Source organism: Apodemus sylvaticus, chromosome 4 (assembly GCF_947179515.1).
Source record: "Apodemus sylvaticus chromosome 4, mApoSyl1.1, whole genome shotgun sequence".
Classification (NCBI taxonomy): Eukaryota; Metazoa; Chordata; class Mammalia; order Rodentia; family Muridae; genus Apodemus; species Apodemus sylvaticus.
Genome location: NC_067475.1, coordinates 82,649,769 through 82,662,874, shown reverse-complemented (window position 1 = coordinate 82,662,874; position 13,106 = coordinate 82,649,769). Strand labels below are relative to the sequence as shown.

Genomic DNA, 13,106 nt, shown 5'->3' with positions numbered 1-13,106 from the left:
TAACTTAAGCACAATATCTCATTTCCCAGCCAATTAAACCTGGCTTTGGATGTCACTTGAAATGCTGAATTTTAACATTTAAATAACAAAAGTATCTAAGAACTCTGTGGTCCCCTCCCCCACTTTTGTATAACTGTCACTTTTATTAAATAACTGGTCAGAGTGAACAGTAGAAATTCCAAGGACATTATGGTTAGGATTTTTTTTTTCTTAAAGCATTTTGATGTAGTTATTTTTATTCTATGAAACAGAAAAAAATTTACATTGCCTAGATACAAGATTTTCTAAAACATCATTACAGATTGTTGCCCCCCTCCCCACCCCACATACATACATATACAGTTTGTTTTTATTTCATTCAGTTGTGGAAATGTGTTTAATGCTCCTGTGTAATATTAAGGATTCATACTGCTTAGAATAATTTTACATACAGGAAACTCTGGCGAGATGATGCCAAGGAGATGAAGAAAGCCTCGTTCTCCGCACAGCCCTCTCCCTTCCTCTCTCCTGTGTTGACAGTCACTGTTGGGTGCTTCCGCCAGAGGGTGTGGAGGGATAGACAGACACCGGAATGTTCATGTCATTTTGGTTTTCCTTCCAACCTTGATATATTTCTCAGATGAGAAAGTTGAGTTTAATGTTAAACTAATTGTAAATGTAATTTTTTTAATTGCACAGATTTTAGTCTGTCCTCATTATTTTGGTCTTTTATTAAAGATAATACGGAAACAAGAGTATTAAACAATCAGTTGTTTTAGAATGGAATTTTTGAGAATACAGAACACATTCTCATAAAATTTTAGTTGCCTATTTTTATATTGAGACAGCAACAGCCTTTTAACAAGGAATCATACTAAAGGAGAATTAGAGCTAGTATATATTTATTTCCATGTCTTTGAAACAATTTTGTCAGCTACTAACATATATGTTTGATATTCAGTAATGATTTTGACAGGTTTTTGACAGGTAATAAGATGAAACTCATTCCCCCACCTCCTTAGGAGATTTTTAACTATTAACACAGCCTGTTTTATTTTGGAGAAAAAGAAACTGAATTTGCTTTTGAATTTGAACAAAGGAAAGATTGATTTACTAGTTGAATATTAGGATTATCATAAATAAATATTAAAAGATTCAAAGGTTACAGGCATAAAGATTTTTCTATAAAATAGAAATTTGGGTACTGCTTTAAAAAATTAAGACTTGCTTTAATCTGTCAGAGGTTGAAAATCAGTTGTTCTGGTACAGTTTACATGTGCCGTCTCTTTTTTCTTTTCTTTTTTTTCTTTTTTGAAACAAATTAACTGTAACCCAGCCTGGCCTAGAATTCACTTTGCAGCTTGCTTCAAACTTGGAATGATCTTTCTCCCTCATCCTCAAGTGCTCTGATAACAGATGTGAGCTGGCTGCTCTTTGGATTTAAAACACTTTATTATCATAGTTCAGTGAGCTGAGGATTCTTCCACAGATGTAATTTTGTTGAACATTAATACCATCTGTAAGGCAGACATGCTTGCATTACCTGGCTTGAGGAGCTGGAGCCGGCATAGAGGAGCCACCAGCGTGTGCGTGCGTGTGCGTGTGCGTGTGCGTGTGGTGTGTGTGTGTGTGTGTGTGTGTGTGTGTGTGTGTGGTCTTCCTGCTCTTAGCAGAGGTACAGTCTCAGGGCTAGAGCAGAAGTACTATACTCGGTTCTGAGTTTATTTGTTTAGTGTTTTTTCATTATCTCAGAGTTCAATTATTGGATAAGAATGTTTCAGTTATATCTTCTAATTTTGTCTGAAAGTTCTCCACACTTTTTTGAAAAACTATGTCTATGAAAAACCAGATACCTAGGCTCAGCTTAATAAATGACAAATTAAAATTAGCAATGGGAAAAATATTGTAAATAATTTTAATGCATCTGGGGCAAGCTTAAGGACTTATGTATAAGCAGTGAAATCCAAAATATTTTGTCCCTGAAATATTAGTAACATTAATACTTTCATACTTATTTTTACTAAGAAAATCTAATCTTAAACTGGGTGCTTGAAGACCAACCATGGAGGTAGGAGTTATATGTTCTAAGGCCATGTGTGTTTGCTTGCATGCTTAGTCATGCTTATGGTCAGGGCTAGACTTGGCCTATGTCCACTCAGCCTGTTCACTATTACTGATTGCACCTGCAGCCCTAAGCAAATGCACCAACAACTTAGAGGTTTCTCATAGAACCTTTCATTTGGTTGCCAATAGCATTGCTGGGATGGCGAAAAGGAAGGAACTTTAATGATGAGGAAGAGGAGGAAGAAGAAGAAGAAATAAGTACCAAATGTGTTGGCACAGGCCTGTATTTCCAACACTGAAGAGTTTAAAACAGGAGGATTATTATGAGTTTAAAGCTAGCCTGGGTGCCATAGTAAGACCATCTACAGAGCAGGAGATAAAGAAGAATAGCAAAGTCAGCTTTGTGTCCCTGCCTTCTGAGAGCTCCCTGCAAAAGGGATTGCTCTGATGATGTTTGAAGAACACCAGATCATTATTCCAACTAAATTAGAGTTCATAGTTTTTAATTAAGACCTTTGTTCCACTCTTATACCTAGGCTCAGCTTAATAAATAACAAATTAAAATGAGCAATGGATAAAATATTGTAAATAATTGTAAATGCATCTGGGGCAAGCTTATGGACTTAAGTGTAATCAGAAAATCCAAAATATTTTTATCTCTGAAATATTGGTAATATTATTTCATACTTTTTTTTTTTTTTTTTTTTTTAGTACCACTGGGCTTGTACCATGTTCAGCAACACCAACAACTTTTGGGGACCTGAGAGCAGCCAATGGGCAAGGGCAGCAACGGCGGAGGATTACGTCTGTCCAACCGCCCACGGGCCTCCAAGAGTGGCTGAAAATGTTTCAGGTGACTATGTGAACACATTGTTGGTCAGGGTAGAAGTACAGAAGAATTTGGCCATTAACAAAATAGTAGTGTATCTGATACTGTACCACTTAAGAACATTGGAAACATCGGACTTAGTAAATGAAGCCAGATGTAAGAGGAAACATTTATTAATAAAAAAAGACAGATAGTAGGTTAGTGGTCGCTAGGTAGGAAGCAGAGGCCTGGGGCTACCTGCTAAGAGATGTAGGGTTCCTTTTGGGGAAAGTGATAGAAGTTTTCTAGAACTGGGTAGGGTAGTGGTCATCCAGAAAGAAATGCATCCTGGGAATCCCCTAAGTGTACACTTGAATAGTACACATGTTATATGGCAGTCATCTTCTAAAACAAAAGTACAGTGCTTATTTTGTGCAAGTGTATATTTGCATGCCTTTATTGCTTTTCTAAATAAGACCTTTATTGTTTGTGTTTCTATGTTGTTGAATGTAGTCTTGTTTTCTGAACACATTTCTCATATTAGGAATGTGAGGTCAATTTAGGAACTGCATCAGTGAGTCATTGGCATTGGTAACTTAGCATTCACTGCTTCCCTCGTAGAGGTGACTGACTGTTTTCTTTCATTGCCTTGCTTGCAGATTCCTTGAGTTTGCTCAACTTCCAACCACTGTCTTTTACTAGGATTTAAGTTCTTTGAACATTTACTGGGAGGATTGCCTTGAATACTGTGGATTTTATAATTTAAGTTAGTTAAATTGTCTTATCTCCTCTTATTTTGAGTGATAGACTAAATTAAGAGCATACCAACACAGCTGTCATAGATGAAGTAGTCAACAGTTCTTTCCAGACAGTAATTAATAAAAATATAAGCATGCCTGATGCTAACTAGCCACCACACTCATACAAAATGAACACATTTGACTACTTCTTGACCACTTGAGTTGTTGGCTACGTAATGCACACATAAAGGAAATTACAAATTTAAAAGATACATTGGCTTTGTCATTTCAAATATTTAAGAAGTCCTATTGTATAAATACTAATATTTTAAATACTTAGGTGCTGGGTGTGGGTATGTTTGCCTTCATCTGTAGCTAGAAAATTTACTTGACATGATGTCTTTTTAGGTGAGTTTTAAGACTATTTTGTGGGATGGGGCAGATCTAGCTACTGTGACTGACAGGTGTGGAACCCTGATTCTTAGTAGCGTTTGTTTTTTATCCACAAACAGTACTGGAGGGTGGGGGTGGGGGGGTGGGAGGGGAATCCTTTTGATGTTTACTTTGTAAAGGCAACATGAAGGATATCCTCCAAAACCAAGTAATTATCCAACCCAAAATATCATAGTACTAAGTTTAAGAGTCTTGGGATTAAACAAATGGAAGTTGCATTTTACTTAAGAAAATGTGAGCACTACAATCACAAAAAATGTTTTTAATGTTTATAGACATGTGTTGATTAAACTAACCTTTCCCATAAGGATTACTACTCCCCCATTCTTTTACCTCAAATGTATGACATTTTTTCCCTACATATGCTTTGCGAATTCTGAACTTTTTATTTTGTCCAGTCCTTTAGAAATAAATAAGGCTTAAAATAGAAATCTAGACATCTGTTTATATATTCTTAAAGGAATATTTAAAATACTAATATCTGATCAAGCCAGGGAAATGGGAGGAATGGCAGTGTGTTCTCCTGCACATGGGTATGTGTACACGCCAGCACCAGAGCACAGTGCTGGGGTCTTAACTGGGTGCTGGAACCAGATGGTGTCTCTAGTGCCCATCTAGACAGCTCTCAAAACTGTGACTGGAAAAGAAGCTTGCAGCAGGCTAGTCCAAGTAAGGTTTTCTGTATATGGTTAGGCCCATTTTCCCACAGCATTTTAATGTACCAAAATATTTTTTGTAAGCCATTTATGATGCTCATTAAGAGAACTTTTTCTAATATTGATCTGCAGTGGGGGTATTAATGCTTTCTTTTCATGAGGCTATTTTAGAGAGCCCTTTATATACAGTGCTTGTTTAATAAAATTTCCAAAATGTTATACTTGCTACAGCCCAGCTTTAGAAATGTTAACTTTAAAATCAAATCAGAACCCCCAACTGTGAGTCTCTAAACCCGTTTGGTCCTATGCAAGTGTGCAGTTGCAGTGAGAGAGCTCATTCCTTTATTTTATTTATTCACTTTATATCCTGATTGCTGTCCCCCTCCCATCCCTCCCACAGTCTCTCCCCACCTCCCTCTCGTTTTCTTCTGAGAAAAAGGAGCCTCCACCCACACCCACACCCTACCTGCCCTAGCATATCAGATCTCTGCAGGGCTAGGTGCTTCTTCTCCTACTGAGACCAGGCAAGACTACTGAGTTGGGAACAGATTCCACAGACGGGCAACAGCTTTAGGGGTTGAAGACTGAGGACCCCAATGGGAATAGGAACTCCACAGGGAGACCAACAGAGTTAACTAACCTAGACTCTAACTAACCTGACCACCAACCAAAGAGCATACATGGGCTGGACCTACACCCCCACCACACACATGTAGCAGAAGTCAGCTTGATCTTCATGTGGGCCCTGAACAACTGCAGAGAGCTCATTATTAGTTCATAGAAATAATATAGAATTATCTCTGCAAGTAAAATACTTAATCCCTCTACCCCAAAGACATTCTGTAGCAACTAAAGGTCAATCTGACAAGGTAGATCCAACCTTTATCTTCTGAGCTTCAGGTCTGTCTCTGGCATAATCCAGGACTCATTGCCATACACTGCTCTTGTCTTAGCTAGAGTTTTATTGCTGTGGAGAGACACCATGACCACGATAAAGGAGAACATTTAATTGGGACTGGCTTACAGTTTCAGAGGTTTACTTTATTATCATCATGGTGGGAAGCATGACAACGTGCAGGCGGACATGGTGCTGGAGAAGGAGCTGAGAGTTATACATCTTGATCTTCAGCCAGCAGAAAGAAACTATATGCAACACCAAGCATAGCTTCAATAGATAAAACCTCAGCGCCCCCACAGTGACACTTCCTCCAACAGACCACTCCCTGTAGCTAAGCATTGAAACACATGAATCTATAGGAGTCATTTCCCACATTGTTGTACTGGCTGGTTTTGTTTCAACTTGATATAAGCTGGGAGAAATGAGCCTCAACTGAGGAAATGCTCCAGTGAAATCCAGTTTTAAGGCATTTTTCTCTATTGGTGAGCAATGGGGGAGAGCCCAACCCATTGTGGGCGGTGCCATCCCTGGGCAAGTAGTTCTCGGTTCTGTAAGAAAGCAGGCTGAGTAAGCCTGGGGAAGCAAGCCAGTAAGCAGCACCACTCCATGGCCTCTGTCAGCTCCCACATTCAGGATTCTCCTTTGGGTTCTTGTCCTGCCTTCCTTCAATAATGAACAGTAATATGGAGGTGTATGCTAAATAAACCCTGCTCTCCCCAGTTTGCTTCTCGGTCTTGCTGGTTTGTCACAGCAATAGAAACCCTAAGACAACCCTGTTTTTGTTGTTGTTTTTGTTTTGTTTCAAGGCTGGTGCCCAAATAACTAGAACTGAATCGCTTGCCTGGAGGCTTGTGATGCTCCAGTGCCAATCTTATAGACAGCCTCACTCCATAGCAAAGTAGGGTGCTGTGCACTGACCTGTGAGGGATAATTAAACTGGCAGTCTTCCTACAAATCTGCGGTTGGGGCATTTAATGGTGACTTCGCTGTTGTGTAAGAGCATAAGAGGAACTCATGCCCCCTTCCTGCCCTCCTGTTGCTCCTGAGGCAGTGCTACAGCTCTTGGTCCAGCTCACCTGTCCTCACAGAGTGCTCTGTACTCTATTTACAGACTGAATAAGAACAAATGATACTCCACTGTAGATAAAACAGCCTATTAATGAAAAATGAAAAGCAGAAATGTAAGCTAAAGATAGAAGCAAAATACCCAAACTTTGCAGGGTTTAAATTGATTCAACTTTTCAATGGCCAAAGTTCCTTGTTTCCCAAAGCCAGAGGGACAGGGTTTGTTTGTTTATTTATGTAACTTGGGAATTAGCATATGGTTTTTCACTTTAAAAATTTAGAACAGGTAAAGACACTAATAGGATTGGCCTTTTGTGGTTCAGAGATCTCATGGAAGGGAAGTGTGTATGGACTAGATGAGAAGCTCCTCAACTTTTGGATTTGTCTCTTAAGTAGTGGGCAGTTTTATTAGGAGACCATTCCTCCCTTTAACTTTATATTGCCTAAAACAAATATTATACTGAAAAGTATCCAAAGAGGAAAGTATATAGATGTGTGAACAACTTTCCATAGAAGTCCACCAGAGTCAATATCAGTCTCCTCCAGTGGTCAAGACAAGGTTTGGAGCCTCGGTTGTCTCAGGTCCAGAAGGGCCTATCAGCACTAGCTTCATGTAGGATTCTGAGGGTCAAAGGTGAAGTGTGTGCAAGAGCTTTAGTGTCATAGAAATGTTTGTACACTTTATCAATGCAGATTTGTATTGAAACTGGGTGTGGTGGCTCAAGCCTGTGATCTCCAGTGCAAGACTGTGTCTCAAAACAGCAGTCAGGTAGACTGACTGCCCTGCTTAGGTTCTAAAGAAGTGAGTTCTCTATCATGTGAGTTCAGGCTCAGTGCTGCCCAAGGTCTTAAAACCTAGTGCCTGATTGGAATAGTAAGCACACGCTATTAGTGTCCCTCATGCTGAGTCATAATCACCTGCATCAACAATGGATGGATTGCTTATACAAAAAAGTAATCAGCTGGGCATGTTGATACATGCCTTTAATCCCAGAACTGCGGAAGTTGAGGCAGGCAGATCTCTAGGAGTTGGAGACCAGCCTTGTCTACAGAGTAAGTTCCAGGACAGCCAGAGCTACACAGAGAAACACTACCTTTGTGTGTGTGTGTGTGTGTGTGTGTGTGTGTGTGTGTGTGTGTGTGTCAGGGGGAGGGGGTATCCCCTTCAAGTAAATTGTGGGATCCTACCAGTTTTGGGGAATCACTGTGCAAGAACCAAGTCTCTTATTATGGAGTCTTAAGGCTGTAAGTAGAAGGACTCTGCCTGGGAAATAGAAGAATACAATAGGAAGCTTGAGAGACCATTTGGAGATCTGAATATCATAATCTAGAGGAAATGCTGGTCGCTTAGCTGGTACAGTAGTGACTAAGCCTTAAATATGTTTTGAACTTCTTAGACTTGTTTGACTCTGAGCCTCCTGCATCTGCATTTTGCTTTCAAATGCTTAATTAAAATTGCACTTTTGTTGAGTCAGCATAATTGTCCATCTATCAAAATGCCTTGGCCATGATCTTGTCAACAGATTTCTTATAATGTAGGACAAATGAAAATAACCAATATATTATTTAAAAAATTTTCAAATTTTGTGAGGAATTCAGTCAATAAATTGAAATCTTAAGTTATTTATACTTTATGGTTAGTGATGACTCAAATTTGACCACATTGTCAAATGGGCAAAATCTGAGGCAATGCTTGAAGTTCTGTGGGATCAGACAACCAATCCCGTCCGTTGACTCCTGTGTGGGGCGTTCTGCGTGTTGCATTTCAAAGCTGTGTGTGTAGATCCTGCCTGAGCAGAGTCCTTGAGAACAGGTGAATGCTTTAAACATTGTATGTGCGAGTGAAAGGAGAGCACATGGCTTACTGGAGCCCCGGTGTCTCACACTGGCGAAGTGGGGTGGATCACGGACATGGCTCAGTGCGGACTGGCGGTCCATATACTCACATCACCGGAGGCTAAGGGAGTAAATACCTCTTGAAGAATCCATCTGAGTGCCACTTCCTGCAAGCCTTAGCACAGCTCAGTCTTTGTGCATCTTACGGTCAGACTTGCCCATTATTCTTCATTCATCCCTGTCCAAATAGCCCGGTACCCCCCCTCAGGGGTTCTCATCTGAGCCTGTGTTGATGTGCTGTCACTAACAGTCATGAAGTTATTTAAATGTTTTACATGGTTAGTACAAAATTCCAACATTTTAAATTATTCATATGGCCTTAAATTTGTTCCTTTAAAGAGCCATGGCTTTTGTAAGCAGTCATGCTCATTGAGGGAAAATATTAAAAACAAACAAACAAAATAATTTTTTAAAGGAACCAATACTTTTGAAGTATAATAAATGTGTTTTCATTTTTCATAAGTACAGCATTTTAAAATTCATTTTGGCCTTTGTTTATATTCTAATTTTTCAGTATTAACTCAGATAATCTTTTCTATTGCTTACTGTTTCTTATCTATAATTTTTATAAAGTAAAGCATTTTTTGTAGAAGTAAAGCAAAGTTTGTAGAAGATACTTGTCAGATATGTAGAATAACCAGTTATTAATTTTTTATGTTGCAAATCTCTTAGCTCTTAGATGAAAGCCTTATTCAACCTGTAAAATTTTATGGCTTTGCACTAAAAAGAATATATAGAGAAAAATGATCTATCAAAATTCCCTATTTATTCAGTAACCCAGATGGATGTTTCTGGAACAAGATTTTCATGTCTCCCTGTGTCTCAGTGTTAAAAGAATGCACAACTCTTATCATTAAAAATAAATGCAACTTTGTTTTTTGGTTTTGTGTGTGTGTGTGTGTGTGTGTGTGTGTGTGTGTTTTCTGCCAGTCATGACTTTTAATGCTTTGTGGTAAAGGTGCTGAGTAAACTTGCTGAAACTAAAATCTGGAGGCAAGGCCTCTGTCCGTGGTTCTGCTGCTGAAACACAGCCATGCAGGTGCTTGCGTGTGTCTTCTTATGAATTTGTAATTGTCCAATTCCTCCTTCGTAGAGCTGGAGTGGACCAGAGAAGCTGCTGGCTTTAGATGAGCTCATTGATAGCTGTGAGCCAACACAGGTGAAGCACATGATGCAAGTGATAGAGCCCCAGTTCCAGCGAGACTTCATCTCCTTGCTCCCTAAGGAGGTAAGGCCCTCAGCTGCGTCCCGCCCCGCCCCGCCCCGCCCCCTCGGGCGCTGTCCAGTGGGTATGGGTACATCACCACCACCTGTAAGCAGAGGCCTGCTCATCATGCTTTGACACTTTGACAAGCTGCTATGGCTTTTTGGTACAGTTGTCACTTAAAGTGTGTTTATACCAAAATACTGCATTCTTCCACTTGGATAAAGTAAGGCTTCGTGTGAGAGTCACTGATTTCTTCAAGGATTTTCTCTAGGTTATCTAAAGGCTGGCTTTAGCTATTTGGGTATGTTTATTATTATTTATAGTGGATGTTTTCAAAATTCTGGATTCATTAAGCAGCAATACTATTGTCATTTTTAATTTTTTTATTATTTAATGTCCCTTCAAGACCAGTAATTTTATAATTGTATTTCTCTGGTTATTACATTATGTAATTTTTTTAATATATAGAATTTTACCTATGTCTTTGTAGCATTTCTACTAACCATCCTTCATCAGAGAGAGAGAGAACATAAGAATTGGATTCAGCACTTAATCATACAGCCATGTGTGGCTTATAGTCTAAATATAATGCGTGTATTGACATCAGACTTCATAACTTGATTTTCATCAAAAGAAAGGAATAATGTGATATTAAATAGTATCCGCATGGTCTATATTTTCTCAAAGTACTATATACATATTATAAATAACAATTAAAAAGACAGCGCAAAAAACCTAACACATTATTCATGCAGGTGATCATGGAACCTCAGATTTGAACAGAACAATACTTGCTTTCTCTTTTCTTAGGCAATCACTCTGAATTCCTAGTGGCATTAAATATAGTCTTAGTTGTAATCTGGCATTAGATTTGAGTAAAATCATTGAAATGAAGTATAACTCTGGGGAAAAGAAAATTTGATAAAACATTTTTTTTCCTGGTACTTTTCCCCCTTTGCAGTACTTTTAAAAAATGACATTGTCCCAGAAGAAAAGTGTTTATTCGTGTGAGCTTTTTCTACAACAGAACTCTAAGTAAACTTAGGAAAGTAACAAGAGATCTCCTTTGCATCCATCAAGGAATAACATAATAGGGAACCTTTTTGTAAGTGAAGTGAATGTTCATCTTGATTATTTTACATGCCTGATACCCTCCTTTAGAATATGTACATGTGTAGTGTGTTCAAATCGGTGTACATATATACATGCAGACGTGCTTTGTCACTGAATCTAGAGCTTACCTAGTCAGCTAGAGTGATAGCTGTCCAGTGAGGAGTGGCTATAGCTAGGACTGCCATGCTTAGCTCTTTACAAGACTGCTGGGATCCAAGCCCTATCTTCATGATTACACATGAAACGTTACTGACTGAGCCATCACCAAGCCCCTAAATTTGAAAGTGTTTTAGAATTTAAAAAGTAAGCACAGATGATTAAAAAAACGTAAAGCCCCAAAAGATTCTCTTGGCTTCCATGTTCTTTCATGGAAAGAACTTGGGAAGTGCTTTATGTCTATGTGGAAGAATAGTGGCATAGACTTAACGCTGTAGGAAAGTATGTTATTTAAAACATTATTGCCATATTGACATGAAATGTTTTTTGATAATTGGTGTGAACAATCTCAAGTCTCTTTATCAACATTTATTTATCTAAGAGCTTGAGCACTAGGCTCACATAAGAAACTTGTGATAAGTGGCATTGTTCTCACTTTGTAAGTAAATCCTAATAAAATCACAGGTCACCCAGAGTAAAGCCTCAGATCCCTAATATGAGATTAATGAGCATTTTCTTTGCTCTTAAAATAATGCTTTTCTTGATTCATTCAGCCCACTGAAACACATCAGTCTTAGCAAGATTCTCGTCCTGTGTAGAGTAACCTTTTTTCTATATTTTTTTTTTGAAGTGTGAGTATGCCTTCCCTATTTCCTTTTCCATAGTTGGCACTCTATGTACTTTCATTCCTGGAACCCAAAGACCTGCTGCAAGCGGCTCAGACGTGTCGATACTGGAGAATTTTGGCTGAGGATAACCTTCTCTGGAGAGAGAAATGTAAAGAAGAGGGTAAGTTCAGAATCACATAGATGATGTGTTTCAACTCTGTGGAAGTAAAGGTTTCTGGAAACAAGTTAACAAAATAACTTTGCTGTGCAGTGAGACTAAATGGCTGGCTCAGTGTTGCCTGCCAGAGTGAATCTTCGACTGTTTACTCCCTTCATCCCAACAGGAAAGGAGGCCGCCTGATTTAAAGAAACCTCGAATCAGCAGTTAAATACCCAGATAATTGAGTATTGTATCCACTCCTCCCATAAACACTGTGCACCTCCTGTGGGCTGAACATTATGGGAATGCTGGGAAGATGGTACTGTTCCATCATGGTCTTCCTGTCGTGGACCTTGTATTCTCCAAGTATGGTTTCAAAGGGAGGATCTTCTGTTTGTAAACTGGTATCTAGAAAAGTTATCATTTAAAAAAAAAGAGTTGTTTCTGAAGAGCAAAATGCTTGAGGGGGGAAATGTGGTAACACTCTATACTCTAAATTAGGTTCCCTTCGCAACTAGGTGACCGACCAGGGGGAGAGCATTGACTAGTGAGGATTAGTAAAGACTTGAAGTTAGGAAGGATCTCAGGGGCTTCTTGCTAAGCCTGGTTCTGCAGTCAACATCTTGCTGCTCCTGGATTAATTGATAAAATCCTCTGCTTAAGTATCTTTTTATGTAAACCAGGGTTAACCAACTCTGCCTTACCTTCTTTTTCAGAATCTTTTTCCCCTTTGAGACAGGGTATTCAGGAGTTCAGGCTGGCCTTGAACTCATGAAGATCTGCCTTCCCTGCCTCCTGGAATTAAAGGGATGTGCCACCATGTGGCACCTTTTAAATGTCCTTTTTAAATGTGGGACCTTTTAAAATGTCCTCTTAAAAAACTATATTCCATAAAAATGATTCTGAACAGCTTGGTTTATATAGCAAGTTCCAGGGCAGCCCAGACTGTGATAACAGCCTGAGGTAATGGTATTCGTTGTACTCACAACACTTGGGAGACAGAGACAGGATTGCTGAAAGCTAGAGGCCATCTTGGTCTACTAGTGAGTCATTTTATTGAGTATATTGCAGTGACATTCTCCCCATTCTTCCACTCCTGTTGCCCACGTGCTTTATAAGTTTACTATTCTAGGAAACTGTGATAAGTAAAATTATACAGCATTTGTCCTTTTGTAATTGCCGTATTCACTCAGCAAAATGCCTTCAGGGTTCATGTCACAGCACGTATCCACATGCCCTGTGTTCAGGCCGAGCAGCATTCCTGTGTGTGCCGCTGCATTTGGTGTTCATCCGTGGAAGGGCA

At 39.1% G+C, this 13,106-nt stretch overlaps 1 protein-coding gene across 14 annotated transcripts in view; it reads left to right on the top strand.

The window, feature by feature from the left end:
- Fbxw7 (F-box and WD repeat domain containing 7) overlaps window positions 1-13,106 on the top strand; it is a 162,913-nt gene that overhangs the window by 139,243 nt on the left and 10,564 nt on the right. For all 14 annotated transcript variants that reach the window (XR_007977495.1, XM_052180261.1, XM_052180259.1 and 11 more), the window contains 3 exons: window positions 2,755-2,896; window positions 9,653-9,787; window positions 11,701-11,824. Coding sequence is in view for 13 of the 14 variants with exons in the window: in XM_052180261.1 (XP_052036221.1) it covers window positions 2,755-2,896; window positions 9,653-9,787; window positions 11,701-11,824 (401 nt within the window). In the remaining variant the exon portion in view is untranslated. The remainder of the gene's footprint in view (window positions 1-2,754; window positions 2,897-9,652; window positions 9,788-11,700; window positions 11,825-13,106) is intronic.